Source organism: Fragaria vesca, linkage group LG6, assembly GCF_000184155.1.
Source record: "Fragaria vesca subsp. vesca linkage group LG6, FraVesHawaii_1.0, whole genome shotgun sequence".
Classification (NCBI taxonomy): domain Eukaryota; kingdom Viridiplantae; phylum Streptophyta; class Magnoliopsida; order Rosales; family Rosaceae; genus Fragaria; species Fragaria vesca.
This window is the reverse complement of record NC_020496.1, coordinates 18,381,463-18,403,138: the sequence shown is the minus strand read 5'-3', so window position 1 is coordinate 18,403,138 and position 21,676 is coordinate 18,381,463. Positions and strand designations below refer to the sequence as shown.

At 39.9% G+C, this 21,676-nt stretch overlaps 2 protein-coding genes across 2 annotated transcripts in view; one reads left to right on the top strand and one right to left on the bottom strand.

Annotated features, from left to right (window-relative positions):
- Positions 1-10,922: 10,922 nt before the first annotated feature.
- On the bottom strand, positions 10,923-15,180 carry LOC101306541 (2-hydroxyacyl-CoA lyase-like). Its single transcript, XM_004303286.1, has 2 exons — positions 13,642-15,180; positions 10,923-11,476 (listed from the first exon to the last, which is right to left on the bottom strand). The coding sequence occupies exons 1-2, from the start codon at positions 15,031-15,033 to the stop codon at positions 11,162-11,164; spliced, it is 1,707 nt and encodes a 568-aa protein (XP_004303334.1). The 5' UTR covers positions 15,034-15,180; the 3' UTR covers positions 10,923-11,161.
- A 2,373-nt stretch (positions 15,181-17,553) lies between these two features.
- LOC101304313 overlaps positions 17,554-21,676 on the top strand; it is a 10,449-nt gene continuing 6,326 nt past the window's right edge. The window contains exons 1-5 of the mRNA XM_004305477.1: positions 17,554-19,798; positions 19,904-20,021; positions 20,133-20,214; positions 21,064-21,166; positions 21,254-21,350. Coding sequence (XP_004305525.1) covers positions 17,554-19,798; positions 19,904-20,021; positions 20,133-20,214; positions 21,064-21,166; positions 21,254-21,350 — 2,645 coding nt within the window. The remainder of the gene's footprint in view (positions 19,799-19,903; positions 20,022-20,132; positions 20,215-21,063; positions 21,167-21,253; positions 21,351-21,676) is intronic.

Below are 21,676 nucleotides of genomic sequence, written 5' to 3'. Positions count from 1 at the left end.
CTGCAAGAGCAAATAAACAACCAAATATTAGTATTTGGAATGAAAATAGAAGCTATTGACATCACGTTGAAAAGATACTACCACACAATGAGTAAGCTACTGAAATCATTTTGAAAAGATACTACTACACTGTCAAAAAGATATTAACATAGACATTAAAAGATATTATAACTGTGTTGAAAATATACTATCATACAATAAGAAAGCTACTGATTTCATGTTGAAAATATACTAAAATAAAGATAGAAGGATATTATATATGACTACGTCGAAAAGATTCTATAGACCAAGTGAAATGGTAAATCCACTACAATAGTTAGTTACAGCAAGGTACTGATTTGAAACAAAAGTTACTGACATCAGCTTGAAAAGATACTAACATAGGAACTAAAGCTACTATACTGTAATGGAAAACCACTAAAATAGTTATAGAGAGCTACTGATTTGAAAAAATAAGATACTGATAAAGATACTACGAGAGACATAGAAAGCTACTATTACGATATCAAAAGGCTATTATCGTTGGAACTAAAAAAAATACAGCTATACATATATGAATAGAATAACCACAAGCATGTTCATTTCAGAAACTGAAGATCAAGCTGAAGAATACAATCGCGGCTTATCAATGCAACATCACTTATTCAACGCAAACAAATTGAGTAGTAGAAAAAATCTATAAATTTCTAAAAGTTTGATCCAAATATTGTGTACATAGAATGACGCTCAGACATGGCCATAGATCTTGATTCCATTCGTACTACTATAGAAAGCTAATGCACTTACATATTGAGAACAAAACACAATAAAAATTCATAGATACTACCTCAGACACAAATATATTATCTTACTAGCAGAAAGATACTATAATAATTTTGAAAAACTACTAGCATTTATATACTGAACACAAAAACACACAACTACATTCTGTGGGAGGAGACCTCGAATTCCTAATTGATCTCCCTAAACGAGCTCTCTAAATCCAGTATCCTAGACTTGAGAACAAGAAAGCATTTTGAACAAAGAATCAAAACCAAGCAAAACTCCAAAATCACTATATATCAATAGACCAATTCTCACCATTATCCACTTCACGAATTCTCACAGTTTCACATCTTAGCCAAATAAAAGAAGATAAAAAAATGAAGAGAATCAAAGAGAGAAGGTTCACTTTGAGCTTTACATCACGATGAAGAGCTGCGAGCTTGAATCCCCTCACTAACAAGCAACCGAGGAAGTGAAGTAAGATTTGGAATCGCCGAAAACAAAACCTCTGATCTCGGCAATTATCTTCATCCTTCCTACTCCGATCTCACCATCAATGACTCATCGCCATCATCCAAAGAGCCCCTGCGTGAAAACGCAGCAATCAAATCAAGGATTATGTAAACGAATTTGCATATTCAAGTTCAAATTTTAACGAAATGGAAAACGAGATTTACATGGGACGATTTGAAGAGCATCTTCGTCGTCTTCAGGCGAGGCTTTGATCGAGAGAGATTAGACTCCGTCGAGGTAGTCTCCGGCCGAAGCATCTTCGTCGTCGTCGCCACGCGTGGATGATGCCGGAGCTCGTCTTCGTCGTCTTCTCAGAGAGAGAGAGAGAGAGAGAGAGAGAAGACTGATGGATCTGGAAACTATAGAGCTGAGGGTATTTTAGGGATAGTATCCACATAAATTGTTGGGTTTGAACCATAAAGTGGACTTATATGGGAAAAACTGTTATGATAGACTTAATAAGGAAAAAATGTTAAAAAGAGGACTTCTTGAAATTTTCTATTATTATTATACTAAAGTTGTGTTTGAATGAAGTAATTTCAATTTTCATAGAAATTTCAAAATCATAGGAATTACAATTCAATAAATTTAAATTTCATTAATTGAAAATTACATTGTTTGAATTTCCAGATACATATATTCCTCAGTGGCGGAAATGATGCGATTGCCAAAGGAAAATAGGAAGTATTAAAAAGTAATGGTGGATTATATCATCCACCTGGACAGGGAAAGCTTTACAAATGGTTCAGAATTTTAAGTCATCAACATCAGCAAAACCACAAATTTCATCATTTGGGTTAGCTGGGAACGGGTGTGTCTCGTGGCTTTTAGTTATAATTGTTTTTTTATCTATCGTTAAAAAAAATCCACAAATTTCATGTCACGCCTGTACCTAAATTTCTCATGCCATCACCATACAGATACTCCTTGGAATTATAAACATTCTTTCCCTGGTATCACTAAGATACAAAAGTTGTGGGAAGGCAAGGCAGCCCTCTACATGGCCGGGTTGTTTTGCAAAACGAACCCAGTTATAGCTCCTGAACGTTCAAAGTTCTTCTCCGTAGTTGACAGGTAATTACGCCTTGATCGTACTTTTGTTGACATTAAAATTATCCAATAACATTTTACGTAGTGCCGCGTTTAACTTCCAACATCAGAATAGGTATATAGGATCAAATCTCAATTCTTGTACCTCAAATAACCTTCTCATTGGAACACTGCAGCTCTTAAGGCTTTCGGCTCACTATGCTTCTCCATATGCATTGTTCCCCTTTTCAATATAATCTTTTAAACATTTTGGTTTTGTTTCCATCAATTTTATTTTCTTTTTGAACAGAAAATTGAACTTCTTGGAGATTTCCCATTGCGCAGTCATGATCACAATTAGAATTCGCAATAGGATACCCTGGAAATCATATACATAGTGCTAATGTTATGGTGTGTTGATGCATGATATGCATCAGCTTTATCCTAAAGTTATGAAATGAGTCATTAAAGTAGATATTAGTTCACAAAGTTGTAACATGAGTCCTAAAGCTGTAATAAAATTTAGTTGCAACATTAGTCCTCAAAATGGTAAAATGTGTGATTAAGAGTAATTGCACCGGTGGAGTAATTGACTGACCGACACGACCCACCCCAAATTTCACCTTGAAACCCAGAGTAAGTCGTGCGAGGACCAACTTCAAAGAAAATTTTACCGAAAAATCGGCATAACTTCCCTTCAAAATAGACAACCCTTCCTAATAATACCTGCAAACACTTCTGAAAATTTAAATCCAACCTTAAACTCCTGGAGCCTCCGTGCTCCCCAAATCACAACACCACCCAAATTATTTACTAATCTAAACAAATCTCATATCCAACCATTTATAGGTTCAGAACAACTCTAACAGGAAGAAAGAAAACATAATAAATCAACAAGCGGAAGCTATATGATGACTATGCCTCATCCCCATGTACGCCCGACCTCAACTATACAATCCTGCAAACTGGGCATTTTTAAAACGAAGAGCCCAGGGGAAAACATTTGAAACACGTTAGAGTGAGTGGACAAAAACAAATTAACGAATAAAATATTTATGTTTCCCCAAATCAATTTCCAAGAAAAATCGAATGCATGCTGCAAGCGATAAAACTTTTATTTTATAAATGTCGAGCCTCTCAGGCTCTATAATATATGTATGTATTTACACACGTCCATACTCCCTATATAAATTCATGGGTCTATATAGGGCTACTACGCTCGCGTCCAACGCTCACGTCACGCCTTAATGCGGTGCTACACTACGCCATTAAGGTGGACAGACGGGTGTATAAATATGTGTCCATACCCCTTATATGAATTAAACACTCATATAGGGCTACTACGCTCGTTTCCAACGCTCACGTCACACCATAATGCGGCTATATGCTACGCCATTAAGGTGGACAGACACATATGGCTAGCTAGCATTTTATATACATACTCTCTCTCATAAATACATATTTATATCCACCGAAAATCCCATTTTCGGTAACTCTCCAAGAGAAATAAGATTGTCAAAAAATTAAAATGACGTCAAAATGCTCCATGACATTAATTGTTCATTCATGAACCATAGCATGCATATTATTTAAAACAAAAGTCCACTCACAACTCTAGGCATAAGCCCGACGAAATCCAAATCGCCACTCCAGAGAGGTTTCCTCGAACCCTGGCACAAATATAAAATTAATTTCCCAACTAAAACTCCAATATTTAAACAAAATAGGCAAAATTAACCGAGAGCCATAACTACGCTCATCATTGCCTAACTTCGATATTCTTAAATCGAAACGATCCGAACTTAAATATCATACTCAGCAGCCGTAATTACAACCTCCCCAAAAATACGACTTAAATCCTACGGCCGGATTCTACATTAATTAACCGCCAAAAATACCACACTTCGGAAATTCATAAACCTATCCAAAACTCATCCAAAAATTTCATAACTTACTTCAACAAACTCTCCTTAATATTCTAAATTTAAAACCCTAAAAATCTTCCAAACAGTGGCGGCTCCGCCGGCAGCGGCGGCCGGAGGCCAATTCCAGCGACCTCCGATTCCTATGAAATTTTGACAGCATCTTCCTCTCATCATGCTCTACAACTTTCCTAACTAGCACAAACCCAAAATCCAAGCCTAACTAGGTCAAACGAGCAAAAACATCTAAAACACCCTAGAACTTCCACCTCTAATTTCTCCTTACCTGAAGCGAACCGGAGTGAACCCTTTTAGGGCAAGGTAGCTGGGTTGGAGACCTTCAAAACCGTACCAAGCTTGCCTGGATTGGTGGCCGGAGGAGGGAGTTCCGGCGAAGTGAAGCTTTGGACAGTCGGATCTTTCGGGTGGCACCGCTCTCTCACGGCGGAGCTAGGGCTCCTCTCACCGGTCCAAGGAGGTTGCTGGGTTGGAGGTCGACCGAACGGGACCGATGCGGCGGCGGTTGGTGGCCGGACGGCAGCGGGAGGAGCTCGGGGAGAGAGAAAACCGGGAAGAAAAAAAAGAGAAGGGAGAAAATGGCTTTGGGCCTCCTCCCCCAAAACCGGTCCAACTTAATACCTATTTAAAACAAACCCAACTCTAAAAATAAAACACCCCGAAAAATAATACCCGAATAAAAATTACCTTTTACTAGCTAAAATTTACCATTTTTACCGTCGTCATATTTTCCTCCTACGAATAATCCTCTGAGCATAACCGTCCCCGAAACCCCTCTAGGGACCAATTAAACTATAACTTCAATGACGGAGACGGTAAAATTATTATTATAACCAAGCTAGTAAATAAGGTAAAAATTTACGGGTCGGGATATGACACTGACCAATTGCTGAAAAATACCAAGTTGATCAATGCACCGCTTCAAAATCGGTCAGGCAATTGAGGGGTCCTGAGGGGCCCATGTAATTGGGCAATCAAGTTGCTAATTTTTGACCACTCAATTAGTTAGGCAATTAGTGGGACCTAAGGACAACTGATGGGTCTGTTGTGTCTTTTTTCTCTTAACAAAGGGTAATTGTGTCTAAACAAAGGACAATTGGCTATGTTTTGAGAATAAGGTTGTTTCCGGGTATGCTCACGGTACTGGGGACAGTATGCGTGTCACGAGAAATGAGAACTTGCTTCTCCTTAGTCTCAACTCTCCAACCTACGACGCTGGGTGTGCTAGGGGCATCCACTCCGATGCTTAAGTTAAAAATGTGGACTAGTTGAGAAAGGAGGATAAAGTAGGAGTTTGGACCTATCTCTTTTGGAAGCTTGTGCTTGCCTTTATATGCTTGTGGGAGGAGGATTCTTCCCTTTATTTCCAATGTGGGAGCTTCTAGCTGCTTTACCAAAGCAATCTTCCTCATTTTATCTTGCTCTTTTTACATTCTCTTATTGGGATAACATTATTTTCTCGATATACGAGAGCTACGAGTGATCCGATATGAAGCCTATTTTGGCCTTCCTAGCCAACAAGTTCCCCAAGTCCTGGTCAAGAATTCTTGCTTAGGTGGGGCTTACAATATAGAGATATCAGGTAACTCGTGGCGAGATGGTGCCGGGGTCGTCCAGTCCCCCAAGTCCTCGCGCAAGCGAGAGTTCGTGATGCGTGTTTGTCTTCTGGAGTGTTGTCCTGGTTGTGCCGTCACTTAAGGGCAGTTATGGCTTTGTTGGCGCGTTTAATGCGCGTGAAACAGATAGCGAGAATTGAGGCGTTGGGTCCGAATGCCAAGGTGGGGCGTGCACTAGTGGGAAATGTGTTTGTTAATCTCAACCGTTGATGGGTAAACGATCTAGTGGTAGGTAGGAGCTTGAGTGTCTCTATATAAACCCAGGCCTGGGTCTTTTCCTTTCTTCTTCTGCACTTTGCATGTTCTGAGGTTTGTGAAAAATTATGTGTTGCTTTCGCCTGCGTCTCCAGCTATTCGTCTTTGTGTAAGACAATCGTCTATAAGGTATGTAGTTGATCCTTGATTTCTTGTTTTTTTTTTCTCGCTGCTTCGGTTCCTTTGTGCGTTTTCCCTGATAGTTTGAATTTGGGATCGTTTCTAAATTGTGTTTTTATGGTGACCGATATCTGTGGTTTGTGAAATTAATGGATAGCTGGGTTTGTGTTTTGAATGTTTAAGGTTTCTGGGTGTGGGTTGAAGTTTTGGTGATAGTAGGCAAATTAGGGTTTTGTGATTCAAATTTTGGGAATTGGGGATTGAGGCTCAGGTTTTCATGTAGAAGGGTATGTTGGTCTCTTTTTGATGGGTACCCCGGGACTAACGTTATCGTTGCTTTGTGACAGAGCCAATACAAGGGTCGTGTGAGTGACATTTTTGAAGCTTTCCATTCCCACGTTTTGGGATCCTCCTTGCACCGGGACTTGTCTATACTTCTAGTATTCTTTTATTGTTTTATCTCGATGTCGACAGCGGACGCCGAGTCTCATGTCTCGTCTTCTAACTCTCTTATTGAGGAGGTAGAAAAAATTTCAATGGCTGAACCGCAAGTTGTTGATGAGGTTGATGTGTACCCGATAAGACCTTGTCTTGGCATTCCCTGACGGGACTGAAATTAATCCTCCCAAGAATTGGATGCAGTTTGGGCTAACTGGAAGATTCCTACCTCCGTTGAGATGCATGTGCTTGAACCAGAGGATAATTTTTATGATCCAGGCGATGGGTGGACTCTGTGCCATGAGTGGGCTATCCTTGCCGGTACTTGCTCAAGTGCAGTATCTATTGTTGAGTTTGAACTTTGTGTTGGCTTAATTAACGCCAAACTCCTGGCATCAAGTTTTGGGGCTGTGTGTGTTGTACAAAGTGTTGAAACAACAAGCCCCTAGTTTTCTTGAATTCAATGCCATGTATCGGGTCGAATATTGTCGTAAGGATGGTTATAGCGGTACTGTGCAATTCAAATCTAGACCTCAGTTTAAGAAGATCATCGATGATTTGGCCACGTTTGAGTTTAAAGGCTGGAGAAACCGATGCTTTTTGGTGAGAAACTTTCAACGAGACAACTAACGTCATCAGATTCCTATGGGTTTTCAACATATAGGTATGAAACTGTTTAGTTTGACATCCCCTTTTGTCTCGTGTTATTTTTATTTTTTTTTTGTTTCTTTGGTTTTTTATACTGACGGGTTTCCGCGGTCCTCATCCATAGTGGAGCAAACGTATGACCTGACCCCCCTATGAAGAAGAGGATTAGTCGTATGCTTTGGGCTTTTCGAGGCCAGGATGACAGGAGTTCATATCGGTTATGCTGGCTTTACGTGTACTCGTGTTGTCCACTAGCTAGGCTTCCCGGTACATTGTCTTCCTCTCCCCACTTTCTTTATTTTATTATTTTTTTAATTTTATTTTATTTATTTTTGGTGCCCGTAGGAGTGATGACAATGGAGTCGACTAAGAGGAAAAATCTGGGGGCGTTCGATGGCGTGACAGATCGTGTCGCGTGGCAAGGGATCCGGAATCAGGGGCAGAAGGCTGAAGGTTTGATTTTGACGTGAAGGCAAGAAAGGTTGTGGCGGTTCCGGATTTACCGGTTAACGAGTTTGTGAGCCTTCGACTAGATGCAGAGTTATACAACGAGATACCCGCACTGGTAGCTGAGCTAAGGTGTATGCGTGTGTGGCCGAGGGAAGATAGGGGGGGGGGGGGGGAGGGATGGGAACGTAGTGGGTTTGATGGGTGATGAAGATCTAGTGGAGGAACCCAGGGAGGAATATCAAGTGATGGACAACCGATCCGAGGTTCATACTAGGGAGGAATATCAATTGCACCCGTTGGGCAAGGGTAATTGCTGATTTGCCAATTAAATCGGTCCTGCTAATTTACTATTCATCTAATATTAATAATTACACTCTTTTAGTTGATGCATCGATCGAAGGCAATTTACCTGCTAATCCACTGTTCACATTACCAATAACCGTTTGTATTTAATTAGAGTCGTTAGATTTCAATCCATGACCATAATTAAGTTTTAATTGTATTAAATAGCTATGTGCGTGTGGGCTCACTTAAATTGCTTAGAGCATCTCTACCGGCTTATCTCTTATTTTTTTTAATTTTAAAGAATATTTGGTTATTTTAGATCTAACAGATTCTCCGTCTCATTCCTCAAAATAAGAACGCCTCTTTCCCCGTATTTGCAGCAAACGCCAAATTTTTGCCGAACGCTTCGTCATAAATGCTTCACGTCTTCCAAGCCTCCAATGACTCAAACGGTTCGACCTCGACTGTGATTCGACTGATTCTCAACCCAGAAAGAAGATAGTAGCGCAGGTGAACCACCTCCTCCACCTCTGTTCAAATCGGTTCACTCCAATTCTCTATTTGTTTTCGTCTTCTAAACCTCAGTTGTTTTGACTTATCTGAGAATTTCAGTTTTTTGGGTTCTTGATTGTCTATTTGATATCAATTTAAAAGTGTCGATGTTGCGGGCATTTGTTCCTTTTCTACTGGTTCTATCGGTTCGCTTCAGGGATTTGTACGTTGGATTATTTTTGGCTGATTTCGAATGTTGTTGTTTGGCTTTGTGTTCTGTTTTGGACTTTTGGTTTAATCTTGTCTATTAGTTGATGCTTTTATGCAGATTTGATGACTGTCATCTAGTTTTTCTTGTTTGCTTTGTTGTATTGCTTGTAGTATATATATTATTGCTTGATAAATCCATTGAAGTTATTTGGACAAGTACAATATGTTTAAGCAAGATTTGCAGTAGTAGATAGCAGAATCTCAGGGCTCTGACTATTGGAAAAGGTAAATTTTTTTGGTTTGGATTATGTTTTGGTATTAATTCAGTTATCAATCCCTTGTTCAAAGTTTAGATTCTTATCAAAAGCTTTGATTCAAAATCTTATCTTTCAGCCATTGCTTCATTGTTTGATATCGAATAGAAATTCTGATCTTGTTGGATTACTTAAAAGCCATGGCATTGAGAATGTATTGTTATTTGTAGATGACATTTTACTTATCTCACTTCTAATAGCCAACTCATATCTGTACTGGAGTCCTATATTTCCAAAACTTCTTTTGGGATGCCTGATGAGTATGGCTCTCATGGAAAATCTGCAAAAATTGATGGTAACTTTGAATATATTGTCAATTAGGAGAGGCATGTATCATGCCAATAATAAACTGTACAGTGTAGATTGAATACTATCTACAGATTTGCACTCGTATTTCATAGCTCTCTTACTATTGTTGCCACTATTGCTTCAATATTTTTTTCTGAATCCTGACAAATTGGTCCAATTGGTGTGTTCTAGTTTTCGAGTTGTATGCTCTTTCAGACCTTCTTAAATTAGTACTACCGCATTTTACCCTACTCCTACTGCATTTTATCCTACTGTTGTAAAAATTTTCTTTCTATACTACTGTGTGGTACTAGCATTTTACCATACTGTTAAAATTTTCTTTCTATACTACTTTGTTTTCCTCTTATGCAGTTGAGTTGTTAATCTTTATGCAGTTGCGTTGGATCAGAACAAGTGCAGCGGTGCCATTCCTCCAGCAGTCGGTTAACCTTTCTGCAGTTGAGAATGAGATAGCAAAAGTGACGGACGATATGTTCTCATTAAATATAGAATATTTTATTGTTATAACAAATAAGGATTATTGAATTTTATTGTTGTAATAAATACATAAATCTCTAAAATGGAAAAGCTGTTGGAAATGCTCTTAAGCAAATCGTTGGGCAATTTTCAGCAACCCAATTGCTTAGGCAATTACTATTGATGCGGGACCTATAAATCAGTCAGGCAATACTGCCCTGGTGCATTGAAGAAATGCTGAAATTAGCTGATAGGTCACCCAATTGCACCATGGATGCAACTGCTCTGACAACCTGGTGAACATTTTTAGTTTTTACTAAAAATGATTGAATATTCACCCAATTTTATCATTCAATTTATAATAACTAGTATACCATTATTATCATTTTAGCAGTAATTAATAAATCAAGTTGTAAGTCTATTTTGTTCATAAATAAATGTATTGGTTAATTTATATTAGGATTAGCAAGCAAATTGTCTTTCATTGGTGCATTGGCAATGCTTTCAAATTAGCAAGCAAATTTTCTTCCATTGGTGCATCGGCAAACAAGAATTGTTAATTTCAGATGAATAGTGAATTAGCAATACCAATTTAATTGACAAATAAGCAATTGCCCTCCATTTATGGGTTGATTGGGTTCATATGCTTTAAAGTGATAATTGAGTCATCAAAGTAATAAAAAATAAAAATAAAATAAAAAAAGTTGATGCAACTTTGAAGATTCAATTTAACACATTTTACCACTCGAAGACTAATGTTGTAACTAAATTTTTTTTACAATTTTTAAACACTCATGTTACAACTTTGAAATCTAATATTATTAATTTAAGAACTCATTTTATAACTTTAAGATGCATGTCATGTATTAAGTATTAACACATTATAAAATTTTCACAACAATAAATCCATTTTCAATGGTTCCAATTTCCAATTGTCTAATAGGCCATGTTGTAATGGTTTTAGATCACCTCCTCACTTCTTGGTGAATTTGTTACAAACTGATTGTAACTTAACTGGTTGATTGAATGAATTTCGTTTCCTCTCCACCCAAAAAAAAAAAAAAAAAAAAAAAATTCAATTTCCTATCAACTTGCGTGCCTGAATACAATAACTCAACCATCGATGACAATCCTTTCAATATCTTCTTAAGACTATGACAAACAAACCCTGAGGTTTGTTGAATTATTTGAAGTGATAAATAATACCAAATTACATTATTAATTCAGAAGGAACTAAGCTCATACCAACATTATTGATACAGATTGCGGAAGAAACTTTACAGGCAGAATTGAGCACAGAAAGATGCAGCTCACACCTGCATCAGTTTTTGTGTTGAAGTCTTCCACTTTCTGAACCAGCGTAAGGATCAATTATTACATTTATAACAGCTGGTTTTCTTGCTGCAAAGGATTCCGCAAGGGCAGAACTGAGTTCCTCCGGGGAGCAAGCAAGATAACCTTTGCCCCCAAAAGCTTCAATCACTATGTGATAAGCGGCACTAGGGACAAAAGAAGTGGGAGCAGGGTCATCTTTGTAAGGCCCATTGATTTCATCTGGGCTTCTTCGGTCACCACCATATACACCACCATTGTTGAAAACAATAACAACAACAGGCAACTGGTAACGAACCAATGTCTGCAGAAGTCACAAAAGTGTAACCCACATCAGATAATATCATTTGGGGAGTCAAAGAAATCCAAAAAACAAGTAGATAAGACACATGATTATATGCATGGGTATGTATGTGTGTTGTCAATAGAGTGGGGGATGAAAAGGTTGGGCAGGTTCTTGCTCAAAGCAAAAGAACTTGAAAATGATAATCATCTCAACAAAATAGAGCATCACAATACAGCTTTGGCGACCTTATAAATCGCTACATGTAGTAAAGAGCCCAATATTCAAAGAGTGTCATAACTGTTTTCTTTTCAAGTCCCTATTCATTTCATCAACTTATAAGAATTTGGAGAGAAATTGCGTGAGGACCTATCTTTTTACTACTAACTTTTCCCCCTGTGATTGTAAACATGTTCCCGTCAAAGATTTCAGCCAAAGATGTTGCCATCAACAATAAAGACTAGCTTGATATCAATTGAACATGGATAGCAATAGCAATATACATGAACCTTCTACTAACAGATACTTTTCTTTAGCCAATTTCAGGGACCCCAGTGGGACCCTCTTTTTATCATATCTCAGCAAATCCACCACTCATTTTTTTAGCACCCCATGAGTAGATCATTTCTGCAAATTTTCAGCCAAATCGGAAATCATTAAGACATTTAACACCATTATCATTATATACATGGACTGCTTAGGCTGGACAGATTTGGTTCATCAATTTATTTGATCTATTTTAGTGCCATATCAATTTTCAATTGGGCTAAAAATCTGCACAAGTCTACTCATGGATACCTAAATGCAAACACGCACGCACACATATACAGGGAGAGAGAGAGAGAGAGAGAGAGAGAGAGAGAGAGAGAAGAAAAAATGAAAACAGAAAACAGCGCAAGATATCATAGCATTCCAAGATATTACTTGTCACACTAACCTTGAAATGATTTACCTGGACTAGAGCACTTTAATGTGCAGTTCAGCTAGAAACTATATACAGAAAGCATGCGGAAGAAGGCCGGTTAGGCAGATGACCACCATTCCACTCCCATAGAATCAAAACTAAAGACAGCAATGACTCTTGGCCCTCATGCTTTCAGAGTAAGAAGAAAGCTAACACCTTAAAGATCATCAAAGGAAGAGATACAAATTGGAAAGCTATTATAATGAAATCCACCTTTTTTCTCCTTCCAAAGCCTTTTTTCTTCTTCATTTTTGTTTTTTCCTCAGTATGCAAGAATCAGAATGCTTATCTGAGGTGACTATCAAATCAAAGATCAGATTCTCTATCCAGAAGCTCGCATTCGAGGAAAAAGAAAGAATCGTAGAAAGCTAGGGACAAGGTTTTAAACTTTCTAAGCGCCACTTTCATAAAGACAAAAGCACAAGCTTTTTGAATGAAGGCCCTTCTTATGAAGATTATGAAGAAAATGCCTTCCGTCTCACTCCCACATTTACAAGTACAGTCCAGCCTTTTCTAAGCCCCACTATCAATTACGCATCCCATTTTCTAGAACCTCCTCACTCATTATACCTATCCACCACTTTAGACCCCTCCCTTACTTCAACTGACCTTAATTACTTAACTACTGACTGCATTATTTTGTTTATTATAAAAAATAAGATCATAAACAGAAAAGAAGATAACAGAAAAATACAAAATAATTGAACCAATTTGACCATGAGGGAATGTTTAATCAGTTGATCATAGTATTGAATTGCAAGCAAGTTATATCTGTGCATATTCACAACATGTTGATATTTAGTCATATATGAGTTATTTCGTGAAACTATACTCCTGTGATGATACGCTTCATTCAGAACTTAGTCCATCTGTGAAGTCATATCTCAACATATATTAATTCCTATTGCACTACCTTGTCATAACTTCAAAACTGATTTTAGTTTCTTTAGTGTTTTTACATATACATTTTCTCTGCTTTTTCCTCACCATTATTATCTCTCTTTTCTCTTCTCAAACTAGTTTAATTAAAGATGAACACCCTTTTTTAGGGCACGCTTTAATTCTTCAGGAAAATACACATACAAATTCCCCCGTGAAAAGTAAGGTATTACTTTCATCCCTATATGGTAAGCAACAATAACTAAAAATAAAAATAAAAACAAAAACAAAACCAATAACAACCACAAGCCATCATGATGAGTAAACAGGCAAGGGAACATACCTCAACTTCCATTGCACTAAACCCAAACCCAGAATCTCCTTCCACCGCAACCACAAGCCGGTCAGGAGAAGCCACAGCAGCTGCAATGCAGTAACCAAGACCGACCCCCATGGTCCCCCAAGTCCCTGCATCCAATCTGGTCCTGGGTTCAGTCTGAACAAGTACCGCTCGGCCAACATCCATGGTGTTTGCCCCTTCAGAAACCAATATAGGAGCAGGGCTACCCAGTGCGCAAATTGCATCTCTGATAATCTTCATTGGTGTCAGGAAATTAAAAGGGACAACTTGTTTAGCCAGTTGGGCCTCCAACTTGGAAACATTCTCCTTAGCCTTGCGGGAAATTGCTTCCACCCATGGATGAGACCTCCCCAAACAAAAAGGGTCATCTTTAATCTGCTTATTCAATTTTTCCAAGACCAACTTGGCATCACCAACCAAACCCAGATGAGGTTTCCTGAGCTCAATCTCTTCCCGGCAAACATCAACCAAAATGAACTTGACGTCCTTGGACCACTTGGGTGGGTCACCAAAGTGCAGGAGCCAGTTAAGGCGTGCGCCAACAACAAGCGCCACGTCACATTTGCCGATGGCCAAGGACCTCGCCGCAGTTGCCGCCAGGTCGTGAGTATCGGGCAACAGACCCTTCCCCATAGGAGTAGGCAGGAAGGGGATTCCGGTGGTCTCCACTAGCTTGGTCAGAGCGCTCTCAGCTCGAGAAAAGGCGGCTCCTTTACCAAACACGATCAGGGGCCTCTCCGCATGTCGAAGCAGTGAAGCCGCTTCCTCAATCTGCGAATTCTCAACGCTAACCACTTTTTCTTCCCGGATTCTCTCGGCAGCACTGCCCAGTAGGCCCTCGGCCTCCGAATCGGAAATTGTCTGGTGCAACACATCCGACGGGAAATCCAAGTAACACCCGCCGGGCCGGCCCGAACCGGCATGAGCAAGAGCCTGGAAGACGCAGTCGGGTATCTCCTTGATAGCCTTGGCTTTCACGGAGAACTTGGAAAAGGGTTTCACGGCGGCGATCTGATCGAGCTCCTGAAAATCGCCACGGCCGAAATCATTCTGATCACAGGAGCCGGAGATCATCACCATGGGCCACCCGTTGGCCATGGCGTTGGCGAGGCCCGCCAGGCCGTGGACGCAGCCAGGACCCGAGACGGTGAGGAGGACGCCGGGCCTGCCGGTTAGGTAACCGTAGGCAGAGGCTGCATAACCGGCGGACTGCTCGTTATGGAAGGCGAGAAATCGGACACCGAGCGAGACTGCGCGGTTGGCTAGGGAGGTCACAGGGATTCCCACCACGCCGAACATGCAATCCACGCCGAAACGGGCCAGCGACTTTGCGATCAGCTGGTTCCCATCGATTTCGCAATCTGACTCCGCCATCAACTAATTGCTGCTGCTGAGATAATAGTCCAGTCAGGGGTGCCGAGTTTCTTTATAGGGTGCAGTTCCGAGTCACTTTCTTTTGGGAGTGTGCACTGAGCAACGACGATTAGATGGATTAGATGGACGCAGAAACCAAATTTGAACACTCCTTCTTACTGGCCGCCACTGCCTTTTTCTGGTTCGGTGGAAGTAAATGATGTTTTCCATTTGTTTTTTTTAAGAAACTATTTTTGAGGTATAATTTATTTCCTTAAGAGTTTAGCCTCTCCGAGTATGTTCCGCTATGCCTAACCTAACGTCGGAGTAATGACAGCTTGGTCACTCTCGATGTTCTCATGTCGACTTCGCTCGTGTTGTAGGAAACAAGCATCAGCTACCGCGCTTCGGTGGTGGTGGAATGAAAGAGGGAGGCTATTTGAAGAATGGATCGTGAGGTTTGTTTGTGTTTGAGCCCAATTTTACTTTCTGGTTATCTTGTAACAAGTTAGTTCAAGGGTCGATGATACTTGTGGCCTAAATATATTTATTTCATTTTTTATTTATTGGGTAATTACTAACGGATGATTTCAGGATATTTTAGGGATTTAGTTCCATGATTTGATTAGGAGCTAATTTGATTAAAGATTTGATTGTCTTGGTACGCAAGTCATTCATATAAAAAATTAAAAATGGTTGCGAATATGGAAAAGAAGACACACAAATCAACAAACCTTTGCACACCCTTGCACACCTGCAAATTGGATGTCTCCCCAAGAGCACCAATCTACCAAAAAAGCACCTCCAAGGAGCACCATCAAGTCTCATCGCAAGCAACCACCCGCTTCACTCACCAAAAGCCTCGATCAAGAGCAAAGCCCGCCGCCGATCCATTAAGCCTCAATCACTAGCATAAGTCTAAAACCATTGTTAGAGATCCTCTCTCTAGCAATATCATTTTAATTTTGTTGTTGAATTAAATCTTAGGGATTTCCTTAGGTTGTAAGAAAAAATCTAGCAGCAGGGTTAACCGCTCCTGCTTACAGCCGTTTGAAGAGAAGTCAGAAGACGCGTGAACCATCTAGACAAGACAGTTGCACGAACTCAGAAGTGCTGGCACGCTACACATAGCCGGTTGTTCAAAGAAGATTCATTTTCACCCTGAACATATTGGCACCGCCCGAGCGAGACGTATCAGTAACAAGATTGCGTCTGAAAATATTTACCAAAGGATTATCCTAAAGAGGTAAAAATTGTTTGATTATCAAAACAACATGATTAATAAACTAAAATAAAATCCACGTGCCACGAGCGGTAGACTAGTCGCAAGATTTACTTTAAATTTTAGGGCGAATTCTAGGGTGAGTCAAGACAAAACTTGTTCCAACCAGAGCCTCGCCCTTCAACAACCAAACACTAATTACCACGCACCAGATCAAATCTCTCGCGTCACTGTCGCAATAGATTCGGCGTCAAACTCCCTGCCCCTGTGCACACCCACCAAAACACCACATATAAGATCCGCTAAAGAATCTTTACAGCCGAATCAGATCCTTGTAATAATAAGAAACCGTCGCTACCACCGTCTCCGATCTCGAAGATCTAAGCTGTCAAAACCCGCAAAGTCGACGTTGTCTAATCGTCCAGCCACCGTCAACCCTAAACCAAATCACGATCTAAGGCCTACCTCCACGCTACCGAAACTTCTTGGAAGCTTGCCCCCGTCGCCAAATAGTGATTTGGGCCACCCACCACTAGACAAGGAGCTGGAGTGAACCGTCGCTACCTCCTGCTCAATCGTCTCCTCTCCTAACAAAATCCTAGCAGAGAGAGTCGAGTCGTTGTCCTAATACCTTTAAAACTGCCTTAGTAAGAATTTCAAACAAAAAACACTACGATGTTAAAAAAAAAATCAATAAAATCATTCAAAAATTAATTGGACTAATTTCAGTTGACCCCCATTAATTTTAGGTCGATCATCATGTTAGTCCTTTTTACTTTCAATTTCATCAAAAATACCCCTAGACTTTCAATTTTCATCAGCTGTGTCCAAACTTCCGTTTTTCATCCAATTCCCCCGTCATGTGATGACGTGGCATTAAGAAGAAAACCAAATTTGAAGTCGCTGAGTCCAATAAAAAAATGGCAAAATAGAAAAATTGCATTCAATCCCACCAAAATTATTAAGGTTAGGAGGTTGTGGTAGGAACGGAGATATGTATCGATATGGGGGAAAAATGGTCTGAAATGTTATTTTTGGAATTTTACTTTCTTCTTGATATCACGTCATTATTTGACGGAGAAATTGGATGAAGAACGGAGAAATTGGATGAAGAACGAAGATTTGAACACGATTGATGAAAATTGAGAGTTGAGGGGTGTTTTTAATAAAATTGAAAGAAGAAAGACTAATACTACGATGACCTAAAGGACTTAAACTCGATGAGAGTAAATTGAAATCGGTTCAAATTAATTTATAAGAGAGGATTGGGCGATGAAACTCCTGGATGTTGGAATGTTTGTTTGCGTTGTTGAACGGTGATGGCGGTTCTAGATTCTACGGACCTCTACCTGACAGCCCTAACAACCTTTTCACACCCACACCCGCCCCCACCTCAACTCTCTCTCCCTACACTTCCCCCCACATTCCCCCACTCCAAACTCATTCCCAGAACCCGTTTCGCCGTCGACGCTTTCCGCTACGCCGGCGATTACTCCGTCTCTTACTTCCTCTCTCACTTCCACTCGGATCACTACGGCGGTCTCTCTCCCAGTTGGTCTAAGGGCCTCGTGTTCTGCTCCCCCACCACCGCCCGTCTCCTCACACAGGTCCTCCGCGTCTCTTCTCTCTTTGTCGTTGCCCTCCCACTCCGACAACCCCTTGTCATCGATGGATGCGAGGTTGTGCTTGTTGACGCCAATCACTGTCCGGGTGCCGTTCAGTTCTTGTTCCAAGTCCCCCTTCCCGGCGGTGCCCAACTCTCCGAGAGGTATCTTCATACTGGTGATTTTCGATTTTCTCCTTGCATGAAGTCGGACCCTTTTCTCTCTACATTTGTGGGCTGCGAAGCCGTTTTCTTGGATACCACTTATTGTAATCCCAAATTCGTGTTTCCTTCGCAACAAGAATCTGTTGATTATGTTTGTCGCGTGATCCAGACGGAGACAGTTGTAGGCCAACCCAAAACTGTTCTCTTCCTTGTTGCTACTTATGTTATTGGGAAAGAGAAGATTCTGTTGGAAATTGCTCGTAGGTGTAACCGCAAAGTGCATGTGGATGCTCGGAAAATGGCCGTCTTGCGCGTCTTGGGTTTCGGAGACAGTGGGGTGTTTACGGAGGATGAATGTGAGACTGATGTGCATGTTGTTGGGTGGAACGTCTTGGGTGACACTTGGCCATATTTCCGGCCTAATTTTGTGAAAATAGAGGAGATTATGGCTCATAAGGGGTATTCCAGGGTTGTAGGCTTTGTCCCTACTGGCTGGACTTATGAAGTGAAGCGTAATAAGTTTTCGGTAAGGTCAAAGGATGCTCTTGAGATCCATCTTGTGCCCTACAGTGAACATTCAAACTATGATGAACTTAGAGAATACGTGCGGTTTTTGAAACCAAAACGCGTGATTCCTACTGTGGGTTCCGATGTCGAGAAGATTGACAGTAAACATGCCGGTAAAATGCAAAAGCATTTTGCTGGGTTGATCGATGAAATGGCTAACAAAAAAGAGTTCTTGAGGGGTTTTCATTGTGGGTCTACAGAAGTAGGTGGGAAGGTTGACAGTGATGCCAATGATTGCCCCATGGATGGGCAGTATCTGGATGAAAAGGCATCAACTGATACTAATGTTGGCGCTCCCATTCAATTGTTCTCTCCTCTCCAAGAACCTGATTCACAAACTCCAATGCTGTTAACTGATGACAAAGAGGAGGAAATCATTCAAGAACTTCGTAATTGTCTGCCTTCCTGGGTCACACGCCAGCAAATGCTAGAGCTGATTGGGAGCTCAGGAGGCGACATTGTTGAAGCAGTCAGTAAATTTTATGATCGTGAAACAGAATTTCGTGGTCAAGGGATTGCCTCTGCAACTGCTGTATCTGTATCCGAGACCAGCAAACTGTGTGACACTGCAACGCCGACAAAAGCAGGTTCTGTTCATGCAAATATTGACGTTTCTTCAAGCCGAGATCATATTTCACCCAACCCAAGTAACATCATCATTAAAAGTGGCATTTCTCCTGGCAAAAGAGGGAAGAAGATTAGTAATAAAGTAAACAAGAAACTCAAGTTACAGCCGAAGTTGGAGTCATGTGGGCCAAAACAATCAATCATAACAAGGTTTTTTAGTAAAGTTTTGCCTGATGTTACAGCAAGTGGAGAGACTGGATCCATGGGTGAACAAAACCCTAAAGATAAAAATTTGCCCGATCATGGCACCCAACCCTACAAGGATGCAGTAGATCAATTTCTTCAGATAATAGATGGCAATGAATCATTAAAAAGCTATGCTGATAGAGTTATTCGAAAGGCAAATGGGGATATTAGTAGGGCAGTGGATATACATTACTGTAACGAAGGCAAGTCTGGTGAGAATGAAATGGAGTTAGTGGCTGAGGCAAACTCAGTTCAGTCCAACAGTTGTGTGGACAACTATTCCGCTGACCAAAAGATAATTGAATTAGGGAAGACAGGACTGTTAGCTGATTCATCTGTTCTGCTTTCATCACCAGATAATATAGATGCAACTTCTGTTTCACTACCGCCAGAAAAATACAACCCTGTAGAGCATGGTTAGTCTGTATTCAGTTAGGACAAGCCACTGAACATTTTCTTTTGTAATATCCTTTGAATTTCTTTCAGAGATGGTCGTGCATAACTTATAGATACTTATGCAGCATGCTGGAGTAATGGACAACATGCTCCTTATTTACATCTTGCACGAACCTTTGACTTACTTGAGAATGAAAAAGGCAAGATAAAGGCTACATCTATGCTCTGCAATATGTTCAGAAGGTCTGTTGTATGTTTTATTCTTATTTGATTGACCTTTTATTATTATTGGGACTACCTTTTGATATTGCCTTTGTTATTGCGGCCCCTAATTGCTTGCATTCTTTATTCCAGTTTGCTTGCCTTGTCTCCTGATGATGTGCTGCCTTCAGTTTATTTGTGCACCAATAAGATAGCTGCAGACCATAAAAATGTGGTTAGTTGAACGTCCTCTATAATCATGTGTATTGTTTTTTATAATTATTTGTACCACTGCTGTAATTTTGCACCTTTTATAATTATTATTTTTTATATACTGACATAATTGCTCTATATACATCAACATACACACACATTTTAGATTGTGGAGAAGTTGGGTAACAAAATATGTTGATAGAAGGCGCCTTGTATATGTTGAGGCGTGTCTATCTTTATATCTTTCATTTGGGAGGTTTCTAAATATTCCACCTTCTCCTGCACACCTCTTGTCTATGTTTATCATATCATTATCTGTGATCTATAAAAGATGTTTCTTAGAAAGTACTGTATTCCTGTACATGCCATAACACTAGATCTCTTCCTCATATGTATTGTGGGATGAAGTCAACTCATTGGTACACTAAACTTTCCTAATTAACTTACTTTATGTCTTCATGACAGTACTAGCCTAAGTTCATGCACCTGTAAATGTAGTAAAGTTAATGGCAGAAGTTTAGGATTTCATTATAACATTGTAATGGGATCAAATTTGTAAAAACTGAAGGATATCATTATTATGTCATTTACTCAGGTTGAAGGTATGTCGTGCAATTTCTGTGCTGAACAACTGTAGTGTACCCTAGTTTTTTTTTATGTTTTCTGTTCATTGTACTTGATGCTTTTAATATTTTTTTCACGAATACTGCATCATGCAGCAGAATTCCATTTTAAAATCCATTATTCTGGCTAATGACAAGAGCAAGGACTCTCTAATGCTCTCTTAATCCCATCTCCAGACAATTAAATATAAACAGAAAGAAACATATGGAGGGTAAAAAAAAAAAGTCTCTCATGTATGTTGATACAGGAGCTGAACATTGGTGGAAGTTTGGTTACATCAGCACTGGAGGATGCATGCGGGACAAGTAGATCCAAAATCAGGGATATGTACAATGAATTGGGAGATCTTGGTAGGACTCGTTCATTAAAGCATATTTTTTTTTTGTTCACTTTCCAGGAGGCCTGAATATATGATGAATGCTTTATTATGCTTAAAGGTGATGTTGCTCAAGCATGCCGACAGACACAGACTTTACTTGCCCCTCCTTCACCACTTCTAATAAAAGATGTATTTTTGGCGCTCTGGAAGATAAGGTATGAATGCCCCAATTGGCTCTGGTTCACTGCCAATCTATTAGCGTAACTATAAAATTGAAAATTACAGTACTTTCACTTCGAAAAGGCACTACTAGGAGCTGAGGGTGTACACCATGGATCAGTTACATTGGTTGGAGCACCTGTATCTATAAAGTACAATCAGTGGTACCTAGGTTTAACCATTGCAACTAGACTGAAACTTGCAATGCTTTTCATACTAGTGACACTTGTTTCAGTTCTTGAGTCTACCTTTTACTCTTGTGCTTTAAATAAAAATGAAAATAGTATAAATGTGTAGACTTTCATTTTAGTTTTTTTTTTTT

What these genes read in the sequence shown, in the direction of transcription:
- LOC101306541 (XM_004303286.1), bottom strand. Translation starts at nt 15,033, where the DNA reads ATGGCGGAGTCAGATTGCGAAATCGATGGGAACCAGCTGATCGCAAAG. An exon ending in TTAGTGCAATGGAAGTTGAG is followed by an intron (nt 11,477 to 13,641) that starts GTATGTTCCCTT and finishes TGACTTCTGCAG; the next exon opens with ACATTGGTTCGTTACCAGTT.